Genomic DNA, 20,877 nt, shown 5'->3' with positions numbered 1-20,877 from the left:
CCCATTTGAATATAATCAAAAGCGTTTTACTTCGCCAGCGAACGAACGAGCAGGCCCTTCCCTTTCAATTGTCTCGTTGTTTATTATGTGAGAGCTTTTTTCGGTCGCCATATATAAATCTTGTTTATCGCTAATATATACTGAGTGCTAGATAACTCTTTTTAATATACTTCTAATAGAAATGTATTTAAAATATTGCGTCTCGCTTGGCAATGCTTCACGTTTTAGTTACCCGCAAATATTTCAGTCTCACAAAACTAACTCTTTTTCGGTAGTTTACCGTCTTTCCTCGCTGTTTTGCTGCGAGCACCAGACCAGAAACTACACACTTTCAGTTTAAATTTCGAGTTAAATTGCACGTGGGCGCGCTGTGTGTAATTATTGTGTGGATATACGTATTACCTATATTATATTTCAAAGCGATTCTCTCTACATAAGCATACTTCAAATAACAATAACGCCTCTCCTTTATATCCTTATTATGCAGGACAATGCTTAAAGGGGGTATCATCCCAGTACGCTCCGTTAAACTACATACACGTGTAATATTTATATGAAAATGAAAAAATAAAAATAACATCATGTATACATATCGCAGTTGATTAATTAATTGTTATTTGAAGCAACCCATATACCAAAGACTATTAAATTTTCATTCAAAGGTTGGCTGAAAATAATTTATCATTAAAATATATACTACTGTTTGAATTTAAATTATTATTTGTATACATCTTTTACTATATACTATAATACAAAACAGAAAATATATGTATCTGTCACAAAAACTCCAAACGGTGAACAATAGCGACGTGACATTTGCACATATTCTGGCGTATATTTTACAATTCAATTTTAGTTGTATGATCAGTTAAACTTTTTTAAATAAAAGTGTAACATATTTCGCATTAAGTATTAATAAAATCAAGTTCAAATGTCCAAATTAAATTCATATTATAGCCATTTGGTAACAACATATTTATTTAATTGATTTTATCAACCTAACAAATACTTTTAAATAAAAATGTAATAAGATGATGTCCAACATTTTTACTTTCAAGTTAATCTAAACCTAATTCAAAGCTTAATGTAGTCATTCAAGTTTTCCTACGTACTTATGTAAATATATTTAATTTTTCTCAAAATACATAATATCCGCCTCTCTTGTGTTTATCTTTGCTCTCGGGAACATCGCAAACAGGTGTGCTTTCTCCACCTTCCTGTGGCATAACAAAGGAAGGCCATTGGCGCCCAACCGTTGGCCCGCGTGATGTACGCCATTGTAAACAGCCAGACGTTTTATTGTGGCCATTATTGCCGTGCCGTTTTGGCGACGTTCGTGGTCTTGCGACTTTTCGACCTCACCTTCGCTCGCAGTTTTCAAACCACCATTTCATGCAGATTCTCTGCATCTGCATCTTATTGATCGCTCTAAAAATGTCAACGTATAGTGAAATAATTCAAGTGCTTTGTAACATTTATATATTCCGTTAACACCGATAATGAGTTTAAGGCTATTAATATTACAGAAAAGATCTACTGGCGCTTGATAAAAATGATAATTTACCACTATCTCCATGAAAGCCTAGTTTATTATATGGTAACATGCGAAGGTGTCGCTTTGCTTAAAAAAATAAAAATAATAAATAATGGCTAGCACGCAATTTTAACCGACAAGTAAACACAAAAACCCGGCTTTACAGAAATGAATCAGTTGAGATTGTTTATTGTCCAATTATTGCGGATGTTGCCAAATAAACTACCTCGCCCATCATTGATTCCGTTGCAATTTGCCTAATGAAGAAAATCCATCGGAGGCTTTCCTAGCTGCGGGTTGGCGTGTTTTCGTTCGTGGCCGTAATCCTTTCAGGAGAACAATCCAGTAAATTCTCATTTGGATGTTGTACCGAAGCGGGTCGGTACCGCCGGTACATCGGTTATGATTTTAATGTCCCTGAAGCACGCCATCGGACAGGGTGGGGCACATTTTGCCCCAATTGCGCCGCAGCCTTCGAAATCGCCGCTTCCTGGTGAACTTTTGCCCAACGGTGGGATGTAATGCAGTAATTTGGCAAACAATATTTTACTCTATTTTATCCTAGTAATCTTGTCAACAAATTTAAAAATCTTTTCTCAAATAATACGGACGTTGCAAATCCATGAACAGACAAAGTAATCACTTTATCTATAAGCTTTGTTAAGACTCAATCATTAAAAACGAGACATTTCAAAATTAAATGGATAGTCAATCTATGCTACTTATTACTGAAATGATATAACTTTTGCATGAAAAAGCCTTTGCCATATTGTTTAAATTAATAAAAGAACCATACTCTTGCAAATGATTTTTTTCATTAATAGACCTTTTACGTATTTTTTTTAATCATGTTAAAATAATACCAGTGTCATAATTTAAAAACCTTTTTTACGACATGATAATAAAATTGTTTTTTGGTGTGACGCAAAATAAAAATATATCTGAATTTATCGAAAAAGATAATTCGTTGTTTGCTGCCTCTTTGTTCATCTTTTTTGTGATCCACTTGTGATTTTTTTCTTTAAACGTCATTAAACATACAATTTTTTTCGTTTTCGACAACCTAGTTTATCTCATGTCTGTAGACTCACATAACAATATAAAAAATGTACAACATAACCCATGCCATGCCGTCTTTCAATTTAAAAGCGATAAACATATATAATATTATAAAACCTTAACATTATAAACCGACCGGAACTTTGGGACCCATCGTCCAACCGATGCGTATAGTAAGCTTAACTATTTATAAAAGCAATCAGCCGAGCCCTAAAAGACCTTACCCAGATACTATTTTGGGTCAAATTTCAACAGCAGTTGCATTTTTTAAGTGTGTTTTTACTTTGTCCTTAGCGAAATTTGTCTAAATATGCGATTATTGTAGTACAATTTTTTACGTTTGCGTCCCCATGTTTTCGAGATTTTTTTGCTGCGCAGTCAAACGGTCCTTCATATATGTATAATATATATTTTAAATTCTGTAACCTAACATGCGTAAGTGCTATGCGTTACAACGAGGTGAATCTGTCCTAACTATGTAAGTCAATCAAACTTATAAAAACCTAAATAAATAATATTAAAATTAAAACACCAGACTGAAAATTTGTGTCATATATATTATTCATTATAAAATATCATGATTTTAATGAGAAGTCACTTTGTCTGGTTTTTAATAATAGCGCATATTTATATATAAATATTCAAGTCTGCTGCAAGGACATGAACCCGTAGCCTCTGGGTTATCTTACCAGAACTTTGCGGTCTATGCTATTCCAGTTTTTTTATTTAATTTTTAATATTATTAAATTAAAATCTGTATCTATTCGATATATTTTGGGTTATCTTACCAGAACTTTGCGGTCTATGCTATTCCAGTTTTTTTATTTAATTTTTAATATTATTAAATTAAAATCTGTATCTATTCGATATATTTTAATGCGCTTATGAAAAATTTCACTTTTATTATTAATATAAAATATATTATCATCAAATTTCGAACTACGCTTTTAATGTAACCTGCACGCATTCTTTACAAGTTTGCAATTAATTTTAAATACTAAAACATATCTCAATAAATCCTAGCTTTTTTAATAAAAAAAATAGTTTTAAAGCCGCGGATATTTAAGCATTTATATTTTAGCAATGGTGAGAGTTAGTTTAAAAAAAATTAGTTTACTTACCGAAAATAAAATCAAAATTAAATAAAACAATAAGATTGACCGTCTTCACACTTGCACCACTTCATTTAAACTTTTTATGCACTTTATAAATTCTGCACAAATTTTTGGATATAAACGTTAAGCAATAGTAATTAGACCGCTTCCTGCGGAATCGCCCTTTCTAAAATTCTGATAGATATGGTTCGTTTCATTCTCAGCTCTTGCAATATTTCACAAAAACAATTTGTTTTATATTGGGTTGAAATTATGCTATTATAATTATAAAACGCATTTTTTAAATCGGAATAGCGTTCTTGAGAGTTACAGCTATTTTTTTTAAGAAAATAGACAGTTTATCTATTTGAATGCTAAAGAACGATATATCGTTGTTTGCGCTAATAACATATAAATGCTATCTGATCGTTGCTGACGTTATTATGTTAGAAAAGATAAATTTAGAAAATTTTTAGTGGTTAAAAACATTTTTTTAATTATTTAATTGTATTTAAGGTACACACTCGACTATATGAATATTCGAATTTTTGATCGAAAATTCGTAAAATATTCGTTTATAAATAGCATCTAGAATGAAATTTGAAAAAAAAATTTGCATGAAACAATTTGTATACTTGAGCAACACAGGTAGTCAATTTTCTTTCAATATACCCGAGTGACTAGTGCCTCTCCAAAATCCACGGTTCATTACACGCCTTTTTTTGTTTCGAAATGCGATACAATTTGACGCTTATTCTCAACAAAAAATAATGCTTTTACGCTTTCTAAAACAGTGAATAAAACATTTATCAGCTGTATCTACTATAACCGAAATTCGCAGAATGCTTTCGTTGAACGAAAAAAAATATTTGAAAAGGCCCACCGTTTATTATCGTTCAACGCTGATCTCAAAAACAGGTGTGCGTCGCAATTTTTTGTATAGTTCGTGTTACATTTTTGTGTTTGTTCTTTCAAGACGCAAATATTTTATTTTAATCACATCAATAATTCAGTCATGGCTAATTTATTTCTATAATAGTTATTTAGTTTTTATGCAAATTCGCACAAAACAAACGCCGATGCAGATCTGATCTTTATGTACAATATCAAATTCGTTGCAAACATTGTATATACAATAAAGTCTATGAAATTATGTATTTAAAATGGTCCATAATTTTTTTTACTAATTGCTTAAATAAATTAATATCGGTAAAAACCGAGAAAAAAAACTACGAATATATTCGAATATTCTAATACTATTTTAGTGTATGCTTTATTCAATATTCGAATAATTACGAATAATTGAGAACCCTAATTGTATTATTATGTAGCATGGACCAATGAATATGTGACTGGGTATGATTTTGTAAAACATTGTAGCAGCCATAAGGCTAAAAAAATGTATTCTTGGTCCATTCATTTGAATATGTTAACCAACCCGGCTTATTAGTAGTTCGATTTTCATGAAAAAGACTGGACTCAATTATAGATCAAGCAACTAAATTTTAGTGCCTTGGTCGCCTTACATGACCCAAAAATTAACATTAAAAAAATAACAATAGAATATCTATTTACTGTTATTTATAATATTCCGCCAACCTCGATCCACTGATTTTCGTTGGACTGTGGTGTATAATTGGACGTTTTATATACAAGAATTAAAAAAAAATCATTTGATAAAGTCAGTCGCCATTTACTTCTAAATATAATCTTAATTCAGATGTTTTGAAAATCTCACGTTATTTTCCAATTACTTGAGCAGTTTGAAAAGTATGAAAACTCATATTTAGAACGATATAATTCTTTTTTTGGAGTACCGCAAGGCACCATTTTGGTACCAATGCTGTTTCAATTGTTCATTAATGACATAGAGACGACAATGAATCACTCAAATTTATTTTATATATGATTTATTACAATGGTCTTAATTTCAATAATTACATAAATAGAATAATAACATTTACATATTTGGTCTCAACTTGAAGTAAACTGGTTTTATACTTGAAATAAACTGGTATTGTAAAAACGTTAAATATATAATATATATGTACATGTAGCAATTGTACTACAAAAATCGATGTGTCATATTTATTGCCCTGATAATAAAAACATTGAATGTAATTGCTCGGAAACTGTAGTAAGTTAACGCGTTTAACGACTTTGTTGAATCACCACTTTGACATAAATTATTATAATTAAAATAAACACGTTTTTATAAAACGTAAATGCGAAAACCTTTTTTTAACGTCCAATAAAGATTGTGAAGTATGTATTTTCGATTAAAATTTTTGAGGACACCGAAGAATTCGCGAGTGGGTGATTACAACATGGTCGATCGACCACTTCCTTCGTTTTGCATAAAGCTTTCGCGTATTGGTATCATATCGGACAGAAGCGACGTGTGATGATATCTTTCTTAATAAGAATATGTTTTTAAATAAGCTTTGTTGGTACTTTATTTTCATCACACCCCATCCATACGTTTTCACGAATTTCAGTGCGGTCAAAATTAAAATCTGACCCGCAGGCTGCTTTTACCCGGTGCCAGATTTCGAAGGTATGCGACGGTGGTTGGTGCTCCTTTGAACCGCAGCGTTTATATTGACCTCCCCCGCCACCCCCCCCCCCTTTCGCCGACAAAAATATGTACCTTTAACCGAAAGGTAATTTAGTCCCGTCGCCGCCCGCGGCGCTTACGCCGCGGCCCTTTCACGACTTCCGCGTCCGGAAAATTTAATAAAGTCCACAAAGGAGAAACGTATCGCCGGCCGGGCGAGCTTTTTGAGATGGGAAATAGTATCCTTCCTGAAATGATGAGGCGAAAAATTGCCGTGATTGATTCCTCGGCGGGATAATCAATTTCCGGCGTCGGGATGCTAATGTAATTTTTAAAGGAAAATGCTTTTAAAGATAATCAAATTTTGATATCATTACAACAGAACCTCGGTTTACGAGCATAATTCGTTTCGGAAAGATGCTCGTATTTCAAAACTTCAATATTTAAAAAAGTTAATAGATTATATTTTTTTTAGTTAATAGTGGTTTTAATACCTTAATGCAATTAACACGTTGTTCTAAATAATTTATAAGTAAGTTCAATATAAAAAAGGTGTGTTATAGCATTTGTAAGTTTAACCTCTTAACCTGGCATGACGCCTAAAGGCGTCGTAATTGTATTTTATACATAACGAGCGTGACGCAGAAAGTCGTCATTGAATTTTAAAAAGTATTTTCAACGAGGGACGAATTTTATAATCATCGCTCTTCGTTCTGTTTGTTTTATGACGGGTACATTTAACCTTTAAAGAATTTCAATTTAAATTTGTTAAATTTAGCCGCCAGTTCAGAATCATTTTTTTTAATCACGTAATAAGGCTAAATAAATAAAGGTTATTTTCAAAGATTATCCACTAGATTTATTAAATAATTTTGAGTGTTTGCTCACCAAGCAATTTTAGATTATTTTTCTAACATTACTTAAAAAAATTCGAAGGAAATGTTACGCTTTTATTTTAATTTGTTGGCTCCTCTCTGGAGCTGGCGCCCCATTCGACCACCTGTGTAACTTGCCCCTCATGCCGGACATGTCATTAATAAATAATGTGAAAAGCGGAGATCCCAGGTTAGACTCTTGGGCACTCTTTTGACAATCGGCCGCCAAACTGTCTATGATCGCCCAAATAACTCGAAAATAACCGAGTTAAATCATCCGAGCAAACAGAGCTTATTATTTTAAAGCCTTATTAGAATCAATATAAAGATATGGGAACAGAAAGTGTAGATATTTTTCGAGGGCTACGACAAGCTTATGTGTTGTCGCCTATGCTCTACAATATATATTTGTAAAAAATCTAACAAGATAATAATTAACCAAAGAGGAATATTAATATACTTTTGTACCTCTTTTATGAAATTATGTCAAAACCAGTACTTTTTTCTTATTGAATATACTGCGGTCTAATTTATTAAATTACAAAACTTGAGTTTCTTACTTACTATTTATATATAATTTATTTAAGGTATACCAAGTACCCGATCTAGATGTTGGGACCACTACCTGAATAAAAAAGCACCTAAGAATGCAATGACAAAAGGAGGAATGTTTTGCTCTATCCTTGTAAATAGTATTTAGTTAATTGTTCATTATTGTTATTCACTCAGCATATTTTTAATTGCGCGTAATTTATTGTTGTTTTTTTTTATTATTTTTATATATGAAACACTAAATATATTTATATATACATTACAATTACTTACATATTTATACATGCATTTAATGTTTAGTTATATTTGTCCATTGTATGATTTTTCTCGAAGTAATTTTCTATATGAAGATATGATTTTGAGTTACGTTCTTAAACATCTTTGTTTTTCTTTCATCGGTTTTTTTTACATAATATAAGAATTTACGTTAGAAACCTTCAATTGGGCACAAAATAATAAATATATGGTAATTGATTTGTCATCATGAACTTCATGATTCACTTCATGAATTAAAAATTTAGGGGGCGTAGCCTTAGGGGTGGTTGACCTCGCGGCCAATGAGACTCTTCGGTGAATCCTATTAGATTGTTTATTAAGTTATAATTACAATTTTGACTATGGACGATTACGGCGTGACATTTCTCGCGATCAAGGTGTGCAGGTGATGATGTCTCAGGGCTTTGTGGCTGCGTGCGGCGAGTGTCAGGTGTGATCTTCAGGTTTGTCGGTGAGGGCGCGTGGCTGGTTCCTCCGGATGGCTGCTGGTAGATCTTGGCTCTCTGGTTGTCTGCGTCGCTGGCTCTGCTGTCTGGTGACGTCTCGTGCCTCAGCCGTCTCGTATCTCGGACCGTCTGCCTTGGGCCGTCTGCCTTGGGCCGTCTGCCTTGGGCCGTCTGCCTTGGGCCGTCTGCTTCAATTGCCGTGGACCGCCTGCCCTCTCCTCGTCGAAGTCCGAGCTTATATATTTTAGGGGCATGCACGCTAGCTGGCCAATCGCAATTGTGCATCGATCTCCTAGCCAATCGCTGCAGTGGTTTCTTAGAATTCGAGAAATCGGATGTTGCGTTTTCGAAAGCCAGTTTTTTGCTTGGCTCAAGACTTTTGAATTCTTCGGAAAGGGTTTGCATTGTGGTATTGATTGCGTCCGTACCGTTTTGTCGCAAAAGGGATTCTCTTAATGACCCGTGTTGTGTGTGGTCAAAAGAAATCCCTCTTGTGCCATGATGTGTCTCATTGTTAATAAATGAACGTTTTTGGTCACGGTCATTAATAATGAGACAATCGCCCTTTTAAATGTGCCTATATGTGTGATCGCCACAAAAAAAATTATTTAATTTTAAAGAAAATATTTACGTAAATGTAAAAACAAAACTTTTTTTAACAAAACTATGGATAACAAGCCTATGTCGATGGATTAAGATTTTACGATGAATTTTATTAAATTAATAATTCCAGGGAGAATGGTTAGAAATTAATAAATCTTTTACTGTAATATATTGATAGAAGTATCTCCGAGTAACTTATGAAATAAAATACTGGATAGATGCCTTTGAACTTCTAAAGGTTAAATATTTTCCTTTCACATGTAATACATTTAAGTGGTATGATTTTATAATCACCAGTAAAATTTCCACAAATAGAAGTGTTAAATGTTTCATGCATACATTGTATTTAAAACATAGATTAAATACTGAAAAATTTGTAATTTAAGAGTGGCTACATATTTTAATGGAGGTGCTATTATATATTTTAACACTATTCTTAGAAATATTCGCAGAGAAAAAACATCTTAGTGCTATAATATTAAAATTTTAATTATAATATACAATCGAGATTTGCTTTCTGGTATATGTCTAGATGTTTTTACACTATGGGGAGATACGAGCATAAAAAATATTATTCATGTTTTTATACATATAAAAATAAATTGCAGATGATACATCTCATTATTAATTTATAGGAAAGAATAATAGAAGGATAGCTCTATAATAAAACAATAAAATTTGACCCGACCAACAGATTATTGCCATATAAAAAATAAGTACTTAAATGTTAATTTATTCTATGAACTTTTAAATGCAAATTTCAATAAAATAAGTTTATGCTTTGAATACCATTTAATTTTATGACGCAATTTATGTAACTGAAAAGGTGAATGTTCAGCTTTGAATTTCCATAATACGCTAGATATAAAATTTAACTCAAAACGGTACTAGCGAGAAGCTCATTTTAACTCACACACATATGGCCGAGAGCGTTTCGAATATCGTTATTATATGACCGTTGAACGGCCGGGTATTGTTCCCGGCCGTTTCGACCGGATCAATATATGGGGGGTTTCAAAGATTGAGATATGAAAAAAGGGGTAAAGAGAGGCAGAGCAACTTCCCGCACACAAAACCTTGCATAAATTAGGATAGAAGAAAAGAGGAGAGGAAAAGAAGAAAAATAACCGCCGGAAGCTCCGTGCGTAAAGCTCACCAGCGGCCAAATCCGCGCTGAAAGCCGCTACCGTGGAAAAGTGTTACACTTCCTTTGGATTTTATATACACATATACCACACACTACATAAGCCACGGGTATAAATCTGAGAATTTCATATTGTATATATTTTTATACGGCTTGTAAGATATTCACTTTCCTTTATCAAGTGGTTCAGAATGTAACAAATCTACAACTGTCACTTTTAACCTTTTAAAACTAATTTTAAACTTATACCTTATTAAAATTATACTCACTGAAATATGATTGATTGTGAATTACTTCAAGTTTACTACACATCCAAGTCTGGCGTTCATAGATACCGACTTTATATAACAGCGAAACGTTTAAAACAGTAACGAAAAACGCATGCGAATGACCTAATACATTTACCAATACAAGCCGTTGTCTTTGAAAGTGGTCTAAGACCATTTTCCAAAAACATTCCCAAGAAAACAACTTATTTTAATTAATTTATGAGAATATTATGCATCATTGACTGTGTGATTTTTAATATAAAACGAGGATACTATTTCTGACTAAAACTACCATTAACTATTTTTTCTTCCAAAATTGACTTGAACCACTTTAAAAAAAACTGCTCATTTGTATTGAATGTATTGAAAAACATATTTTTTACCTAAAAATTACACATTAGCATAGTCTAAATCGCACATTAGTATTGCTTACATTTATTTTTCTTGCCAACAAAAAATACATAAAATCTTCAAAACAATTAATTTTTAATTATTAAGTACCGTGTCTTCTTAGTCTCTAGTCTAGCTCGTATCGAAGATCGAGTTTCACCTTTGCCGAAATGAAAGCTTGCTATTCTCAAGCTTCTAATGATCGTCTTGGTCGATTCGGTGTAGCTCTGCTTGATGTGAATACATCTGAACACCTGTTATTTCAAGTCGGTATGACAGTAATCTGTCTTATATTACATATCATCTAGGGTTGCAGAGAAATCAACCGCCCCTTCCAGTCCTCGATCCTTTGACTAATGCAAATAATTCGAAGCGGAACCAGAATCTTTGTTTTTATCTAATACAGGTCTTTGGCGTGTTTATCGAATGTTATATTATTATCGTCGCTTCGATGAGTATTTTGCTCATTCCGATCCAATCTAGAACCTCGACTTTTTCTTCTCTTCATCATCAACATACATACTGTAATTAAGAACTCGGAATATTTATTATATGCTGATGACCTGAAAGTGTTTCAGAGTAATCGCAAAAATAAGATTAGCTCTCTCTTTACAAAAAGACAGTTGCTACATTTTACAGATTCAACTGCCTGGTGGAATTCTCTTACAGTTTAGGCGTTCACGATATGGTATCGAAGATGCTCGGTTTCGTTGTGCGGAGCGCATTTAACTAACAATTAATTAGCGATTCGCTAGCTCGTAGCTTATTCAAATATGGCTCTATAGTATGTAATCTTAATGAAACGAAGTTCTTTTTGTTATCGGAGAGGATTCAAAGAAAAAATATTAGATATCTTTACAAAAACATGCATTTTTAATAGAAGCGTTGGAATACAATTCATTGCATTCTCAACGTAGTACTCAGTTTGAAGTATCAATGCTTAGTGATTTTTAGCTGTAATCTTTGAATGCCTTAAAAAGTCGCGATCGCGTCCCTTATTCTGAGCCGTCGCAGCCAGGACGCCAGCGCCCGAGAATGCTCCTCTTGCGCAAGTCATTAAGCTTCTCAACAAGTTGACCACATTGCTGCTTTGTGAGATGCTGCTAATCTATTTTAGGTGTGTAACATAATTGTTTTTCTTTTTGCTTCTTGATTGTATAATTTCGTGTGAATCTTTAATAATATGTATTTTAAAGTTTGTATATACCTTTTCAATAAGTCTTTAATAACTTATTTTCTGAGTTTTTAAATATTCGCTATTTAACATTCGAGTATCGAATAGTAAACTAAAAAATATTGAAATTCAAAGTATAAAGAATCGAAAAATACAGTTTAAATAATGAATACAGGTTCATGCAATCGAATTTTCAAGTATTTGGATTGTAGTCTAAGTATTACCATAATAAACTACTTTAGACGAGCTTAAAAAATGTATTTATTTAAAAAATACAAAAATAAAAAGAAAGGGAAAATTAATCATTATTCGTATTGATTTAAAAGATATAGAAAATTAAATACTAGATTTAATATTCCATAGCTGCATAATATAAAATTGGAAATATGAGTAATTTCTAGAATTACGGCAGGTATAAAGTGTTTTCTTATTCATTATTTTATTCTTAGCTTGGTTATGGCTATAAGGATTAAGTTCACAAAACAAAAACTATTGATACTTAACCGGTACATGGGGGAAGGGGAGGCTAAATACCGTTGTTGAACCATGTTTTTAGAGTTAGTACAGTGTTTATCTACAAATTAAACATTTAAAAATATTTCATTACAAATATCTGTGAAAATTTCAACAATTATTGTACAAATATTTGAATAGCGAATAGTTCAGTGAGCGCGAACGGGCCAATATATTTGGATTGGAATCTTTAATCTTAAATACTACCATAATTAACTACTTTAGCCAGGCTTAAAATTAAATTAAAAATAAAAAAAAGAAACGATTAAAAATTATCTGTATCGATTTAAAATATGTAAAAAAATATGTACTAGATATGATTAAGTCCACAGCTGCATTATATTAACTCGAAAAAATCAGTAATTTCTTCAATTACAAAGTGTTATTTTTTCATTATTTTGTTTTTAGTTTATCTGGGGAAAGATGCTATAAAAACGTTGTTAAACCATATTTTTAGAGTTAGTGCAATATTAATTTACAAATTAAACATTTAAAAATATTTCTACTATTGCACAAATATTCGAATAGTTAAAAAACGGGCGAATATATTTAGTATTCAAATTTTGTATATATTTGGATTAGTATATAATCCTAAGTAATACCATAATAAACTACTTTAGACGAGCTTAAAATTTTTCGTATTAAATAAAAATAGATTTAAAATATTAATAGATATATTTCACAAAAAAAAAGCACATCAGGCGAAAAAGTTGCCAACTTGCGTTGTTAAAAACAACACATTTTAGGAGTAGTGATGTATCTAGAGATCAAAACTTTCAATACTTTCTAGTATTACAAATATAAACAAATACTTTACGAATAGTTAGACAAATATTTGCCTTGCTAATAGTTAAAAAAAGATCGAATGTATTCGATATTCAAATATTCGAATGTTCGATTTGGAATCTTTTGTCCCGACAATATATAATCTTAACTGTTAAATGCGTCACATTTCCGTAAAAAATATATGTAATAATCTACACGCTTAATAAAAAAAAACGGATTATTGTAATGAATATAGTATTTATAAAACTGTATTATAATTTTTACACGCAACAATTAAATGTATTAGTACCATTAGCAGCTTTATTACAAGCCTTATTTTACCGTGTTATGAAATCTAAGGTCATCTTGATAATGCATAATGAACTAATTCGTCATAATTATTACGCCTTAACGATTAATCAGTTTCTTGATCTTTTAACACATTTTTATTTAATTCACAGAACATTTAAAATTGCCTAATACTTCTTTACTACTATAAGTATTATATAATAATATCATGATTTAAGTATATGTATATATATGTAGATACTTTTGACTTGATTATATGAAACAAGAAGTAAAATTTCTAAGCGTCTTATAAATTGTATATTATGCTGCTTTCAAAATGTAAAATTCTCATTTATTTATCTCAAAGTAGATACCCGATAAACCTGTCGATTTGGACAGTGTAAATAAAACTAGTTGAATAACCGCCCGACTGACAATGAAGGGCGAGGGCGCATAAGCCCAAGAAGAGAATAAGTCCAAGAAAAGCAGAATTTTCAATTTGCATAATCGCCTTAAGTAAATTAGACTCTCGAAAGGCGAGCGGGGCATTTTATTTTGTTCGGCAAGGGAGAATGAAGTAGAAGCAACAGTGCACAGGGACACTTTCATTCTCGCGCAAGAGAGGGAAGAGACGTTGGATGGAAAAAGGTGAGAAAATGTATAAAAATTATCGATTTCGCATCGGTTCACGGCCGGTCGGACAGGTGAACGTGGAAAATTAGTTTCACTTTTAACCGGGGGGAAAGTATAAAGGGAATCATAAAGTTATCGGGAACGAGACAAATTGAATAGATCGAGTTCAATTTAACGGCCCTTTAGTTTCGATTAAGCGTTCGAACGTTTACTTGTTAATTTATAAATTTGCAATGTAAAAAATCGACTTTTAAGTCTTCTCGATTATTATTAATAAGTTGTACTAACAATTTCATATTTTAGAGACATATTTAAGACGTGCTTAATTCGATTACTAATTTTGAAAGTCGTGATGAATTATTTTATGAACAATTTTTCCCTGGTGACTAATTCCAATAAGATACAACGCACATTTATGTACATATTGTATATGATCCACTCCAAACAAAGTTATTTGCCCATCAATTTAACCGGAAACAAATCGCACAGGTACTGAACCATATACATATTTCACGATATCATAATGGTATCGTAACCGTAACTTTTCAAATACCATATTTTGTTTTATTTATATTATTACCAATAAATATGGGAGCTGGAGCAAAGCACATTTAATTAAATGTGCTTTGACCCCTATGTATTATATGTATATGATATTTTTTTACTCCTTTATTTCAACAATATATGATTTTTTATAGATATTTTTTCTCCTTCCTTTAGTTAATGGGAACAAGGAAAAGAGAATAAAAATATATGCCATTGTGTAAAAAAATATATTTTTTTATATATCTACAAACATAATTTTTAGTTATATTCTTTCAATAAGTCAATATCTTTCAATATTTAGTTATATTCTTTCAATAAGTCAATATCTTTCAATATACAAAACATATTTTAATTGTTTTACACTTTTTCACTGAACTTTCGTTTAACTTAATGCCTGCACTACACTCTCTGGAAGTTGCCCGAACCGAAGTTATCTATGACTTCGAGTAAGCGCGCTTCGCGGCGTGAATGACGTCTAGACGGCGGCTTCTCTCACGTACAGCCGGCATATTTACGCGCGATCGAAAAAAGTGCCAAATAATAGGGGCCAAACTGCTACAAATTTCATATGCCGTCCGGACGACAGCCGTGAATGACGTCCGCACGGCGGCTGCTGTCACGTACAGCTGGCATATTTGCGCGCGATCGAAAAATGTGCCAAAAAGTCGCAAACAATGAAAACTTTTTGGTCGTAAATATTCAATTTACGCAAAATCTTTGTCGGCTTTTGCAAAATGCCATAAGGCATAAAAATGATACTTCAGAATACAAACACCACACGTGTGACTATCCTAGAATTTGTTGCCATCGATTCTATATAATAATTCGTTATGGTGTGACATTTATATAAACCGATCTAGGATATTGGAAAAGATTTTTTTTAACAAAATCAAGTTTCACTGATTTTTTTTAATTATTTAATTTTATATGAAAAAAATATAATTACGATATCTGTTAGAAGAATATACTATCAAAAATATAATTACGACATGCGTGTTAACCATAGGACTTTAAACCGAATTACTCGTTCTATCTCAGTTTGCAAAACATCATATCATTATCTCTCTCACTCTCGTCACTTAACACGCGAGAGAGCGAAAGGGGAAGTATCTCACCGTTCGCATTCTAAAGAGCAGCTCCGACTTCGGTCCCTTTGACTCGGAAAAAATGCCGACAATGTTCGGAAGCGCTCGAAGCTGGCCAAGTCGACTGAATTACCCCCACTTTACCTCCCGTTCTCGGTAACCTCGGACAACTTCCGAGAGATTTTAGAGCGGGCAGAACTCAACCGAAGTAACCCACTATATTATCCGTCCTTAGCCAACCTAGGCCAACTTCCAGAGAGTGTAGTGCAGGCATAACGTTTTTTATCTTAATTATATTTGTTGTGCAATAATAAATATGAATATTAATTTATTCGTAGTAGTCCGTCGTGTAGTCTCTGCTTCAGCTGGACTTGGTTGGAATGGAGATCCGATGTCTTTTTTATTCCTCGATAATTTAGGGGTGGAACCAGACTCTTTGCTAATACATATATTATCAGACTCTTTGGCTTGTGTAACAGTGCTACAAAAATAATGTCTAATAATATATTTTTATTAATACTGCAGATTCGGGGCTGAGCTAGACTATTTTTTTTTGTCTTATACGTGCTCTTTATTATGCAGAGTAGCCTAATAGACATATTTTCTGTACGTGCTAGTCTGTGGAATGTGCAATCTGCACAGCAAAAATATTTGGCACCGACCCTTTTTTTTTGTTTTCGTTTTTCAGTGCACAAAAAAATACTAATGGATATCGTTTATATACTGAAAAACTCTGTTAATCCGAGTAAGACAAGTCTTATTTGTTTTATGACCCTTTCTATAAATCAACATATCTCAAAAAATCTACTATAAAGACAAATTGACGCATGAGTTTCAGAGTGCTAATTTATAGTATTTTCCGTTAGTCCTTCAAGATTCATTCGACCTACATATGACAGTTCTACTATTTGTATTACTTTCTTTCCAAAACTACACATATTATTCTGTCAACAAAGTGTATAAATCAATGGGTAAGTCTGAAATTCCTAGATTCAAACCCATTTGAACCCTTTTTTCAGTAAGATCGGAATTAATGATTATTATATAATTATAATCACAGATTTTTTAAATTTTTTCTAATCTCACGAATGAAGTTCGTGGTGAATAATTAAAATGAAGCTAGGTCGTGCATATTTTGTATAAAATATATCTGATAAAGAGCTAAATTTAAGTCATAAAGAATATCATATATGTACAAAATATATTTTCTTTATTGTGGGGGACCCAATACAGTTGGCATCATAAGGCTACGTTATGTAGAACTTAGCCGCTTGGCGACGCGACGGAAGGACGTTATCTGTCGGCCACGTATGTTTCAAACAATAAATAAATATTCTGCAAGCCTCATTGCCTATAGTCACCACACTTCTGCCAAATAATCATTGGCGGTAAAATTATTACCCTAAAAAGGTTTTTCACAGCTATTATACTTTCGTATGTTTCGCAGTGTACCGGTAAACATTTTAAATTCATATTTGACAAAGAAATATTCTTGATTTTATGGTGTATGTATATATATTTATTTTATTAAATCTTCCGTTGTAACCTGACAGGCGTAAGCCCAATGCGTCAATGCGACAAAGCCCAATTATACCTTCAAATAATTTTTAATTAATATTATATTAAAGTAACAATTAATATAGTTGCTTATAAACAATAAAATGTTTTAAAATATGGTAGAAAAATATTTTTTTATACAAATAAAACATCGAACCGATATATATATATATTTTTTATTGAACCGGAAAGGCTTGACGCCCTGATATATATATAATACATTAACTCGAAAATATCGGACCGTAAATTGTATACTAGTAGTTTACTCCTACTCCAGCTTATCTGTGTAAGACTTAAATACATACATATGTATGTACATACTCTCGGATCGATCTCGCTGTAATACTTTACATTAATTACGAAATCGCAGTACATATATATATATATACACAACATAAATTAAATTCCCACAAATTGAAAACCAGCCCAATGTACATTTACCTATACTATATCCGGCTTTTATTCCTTCCCCGGAATGATTTGTGTATCGGCTTGTTTTGCGGCGGTGCTTTGCCCCGATTTTTCTCACCCCCTAGGTTTTCCTCTAGTTTATTAAACCGAAGACTTGTTAAACACCGCTCTCTCTCTCGGAATTCTTCCCGATTCCGCCCCCAATCAATTTTCGGGAAATCTCCGCACCGCCTACATTTGGGTTCGGTATTTAGGCAAAATTGAATACAACCGCGCCCACAATATAGGGTAAGAAAATAAAAAATATATTATATAAACACGTAACTTCGCATATGAACAATCCGTTGACCTAATTTTAGCCCCAGATAAATTTTGATTATTATATTATAAGGTTCTAAAATCTAGACCAACGATCGATCGCAACCTATTCGTAATTCGAACTAGTACAGGTCTATAAAAGAATCTATACTTTTATAGGTCACTTATTATATAGTATATATTTGCGCAAATTGAAGTAGTGCCTAATCCATTATTGGACAACATTTTATTGCTCGTGTGACCTACGATACGGCTTTGTTATTGATATATATTATCAGATTTAACGATTGTGCGCTAGCTCCAAGTAATTGCTTTGTTTACAAACAATAACGCAGAGCGTTCAGAAGCTTTTAATATAAATCATGAATATCGCTTGATTGAGGGCACATTTGTCATACCAGATCGATCATACTACTGTCATATGAATAGCCTTATCGTGCTATGATGATATGTTTACATTTTAAATGCCTTTGTTGATATTTTAATTTAAAATCACTTCCCAGTAAATAATAAATATAAATAATTTTAATAAAAATCAAAATTTATCCACATATTTTCTTTAAGAAATTGATATTACTGGTGTTACTCCACACCTCATAGACATTAAAATGGGTTTAATTAATTGTTTATATATTTAAAAAATATTTTTTGTATTTAACGTAAATTTTCTATTAAATATTGGTCTAAGGGTCGCAGTGGCGGCAAGCCCTTAAGAGTGAAATTTCAAAATATGTTACTAAATTTTGGAGTCTATTACGTTATTGCCTTTTCATTGAGACGAGGTGTTTGTAGAGTTTGTCTACGTTTTGTGAAAATAATTTCTTCTGTTTTAATTCAGTTGATCTTAATTTTCCACTTCTTAAAGTATTTATTTAAGACATCGTTTTTTTTTTAATTTAATCGCGATTGGTTTAAGACCGTAAGCACTAGTTTAAATAGCTTTATCGTAAACGTACATATAATAGATAAACGCTTATTTTCTACTTTTGGGATATCGTTCGTATACAAAATAATGAGAAACGACCCGAGCAAACTACCCTGATGAACTTCAGCTGGAATTTTACGCGGCATCGAGTGTTCATTATGTAGTGAAACAACATATCTTCTACTTTTCATACATGACCTTATTAGGCATAGCAGATAGTCGATGGTTTTATTTTTGTATAGTTTATGAATCAAACGTCATGCCATACTGTTTCGAAAGCTTTTTCTATATCTAACATTAAAAGACCCGTACTATTTTTCATATTAAAATTAGCGCATATATACTCCGTTATATTATTAAGTTGATGTTTTTTCGAGTGATTTTCGCGAAAACCAAACTGTTCGTCAATAATTTTATTCCCAAAAAAATATTTTAAATGCATTGATTGGATTATTTTTTCAAATATTTTACTAAATGACAGTAATAAACTGATGGGGCAAAAAAATTTCAGATTTGTAGGATCATTGTCAGGTTTTTCTATCTGATGAATTTTAGCGGTTTTTTAAACGGTTGGGAGCTATCCAAAATATAGGCAGGCGTTAAAGATGTTTGTTAACTAATGAATGCAAATTCCAGGAATCATCATAATCAGTCAATTTTTAAGTCTTTAATAACATTTAAAATTTTGCGAATTAAATCCTTGTCTACCGCGGATGCTTATATTTTTCTTACTAACGTATTATTTACTTTGTTTTTGGTTTAAGAGTGTTAATTTTATTTATTTTCAACGTAACGTTTCTTTTTAAGTAAACAGTTTTGGATCAATATATGTGTTGTAATCATTATTTAATTTTATTTTAAGAAGTCAAACTCGCAATAAATAATTGTAAAATAATGTATTTGATAGGAAGCAAATCTATTCTGCAGGACCAACAGATCCTCGCAATAGTGTACGAGTCGTAAATGAGCGAGCAAAAGTACCTTCTTCATCTCGATTAAGCGTATATAAGCTCTTACATAGCGCACATCATTCACTTCCATTCGGAATTCGCTTCTGAGAGGAACATGTACCAGCTTCTCCTGAGTTGAGATCTGAACTTGTATCAAGCTGTGCCATGGCAAGCCTCGATCACAAAAGGACAACTTCAATGTACTGAAAGATCTTTCTATGCTTATGGAAACCAGCCAGAGAAAAATATACCAGATTTTCCCTCAAACACTATTGCTCTGATCACTCTTCGTTCATCCATCCCCCGTCCACCGATCTTGATTTAAACCGAAATGGACTCCAGGCAAGTTTACGTACCGAACTGGTGGATAGCCCGGGGCGTTTTTTTTTGTTTTTCCGGTCGCGTGCCGGGGGTGGCTGTTCGGCCGGCGTGTGTATGTAAAGTCAATCGGGCGCGATTTTCACGCACGCACGCCGCCTATCGATCCACGTGCACACTGACTAAGTAACCGACAGGAACACGTGTTTCGGCAATAGCCGCCATTTGTAATCTACACCCGGATGCGTGTGTGCCGCAACCGGAAAAGCTCTCCGCTTCGTATAAATAGTGCACAGGGAAAGCTCGAGACTCTTAGCCATTTGTACCGATCGAAAGCTCGGAGAGATCGCGTAGATCTGAGCGGGTTTTATTCCGATTGCTCAGTTTCGATGGGCTGGCACGCGTGGAAAATGGCAATTTTCCAACGTGGGCGGAATATGTGAAGGAGTTAATCGATTCGATTTTATAACTAAAATGTGAGGATTTAAAAATTGGTCGAAAATTGCCCATTGGGAGTTAAATACAAAAATATACACGTTAAAACGTGTATATCAAAACAGTTTTTATATTTATTTCTAGGAACAATATTAAACAT

General features: G+C 32.6%; 2 protein-coding genes across 4 annotated transcripts in view; one reads left to right on the top strand and one right to left on the bottom strand.

Moving 5' to 3' along the window:
- The window catches only part of ckn (CRK like proto-oncogene, adaptor protein), a 360,627-nt gene that overhangs the window by 177,630 nt on the left and 162,120 nt on the right, over positions 1-20,877 (top strand). The gene's annotated exons all lie outside the window — the stretch shown is intronic.
- LOC148227740 (uncharacterized) lies at positions 8,149-12,748 on the bottom strand. The gene is made up of 2 exons (XM_088201780.1): positions 11,534-12,748; positions 8,149-11,448 (listed from the first exon to the last, which is right to left on the bottom strand). The coding sequence occupies exon 2, from the start codon at positions 8,796-8,798 to the stop codon at positions 8,181-8,183; it is 618 nt and encodes a 205-aa protein (XP_088057906.1). The 5' UTR covers positions 8,799-11,448; positions 11,534-12,748; the 3' UTR covers positions 8,149-8,180.

Source organism: Plectrocnemia conspersa, unplaced genomic scaffold (genome assembly GCF_051122295.1).
Source record: "Plectrocnemia conspersa isolate PC_06_02 unplaced genomic scaffold, ASM5112229v1 ptg000013l, whole genome shotgun sequence".
Classification (NCBI taxonomy): domain Eukaryota; kingdom Metazoa; phylum Arthropoda; class Insecta; order Trichoptera; family Polycentropodidae; genus Plectrocnemia; species Plectrocnemia conspersa.
Note: the sequence above shows the minus strand (reverse complement) of the source record. Positions and strands in the feature narration are given on the sequence as shown.

Coding starts and splice junctions, on each gene's coding strand:
- LOC148227740 (XM_088201780.1), bottom strand. CDS start 8,798: ATGCAAACCCTTTCCGAAGAATTCAAAAGTCTTGAGCCAAGCAAAAAA.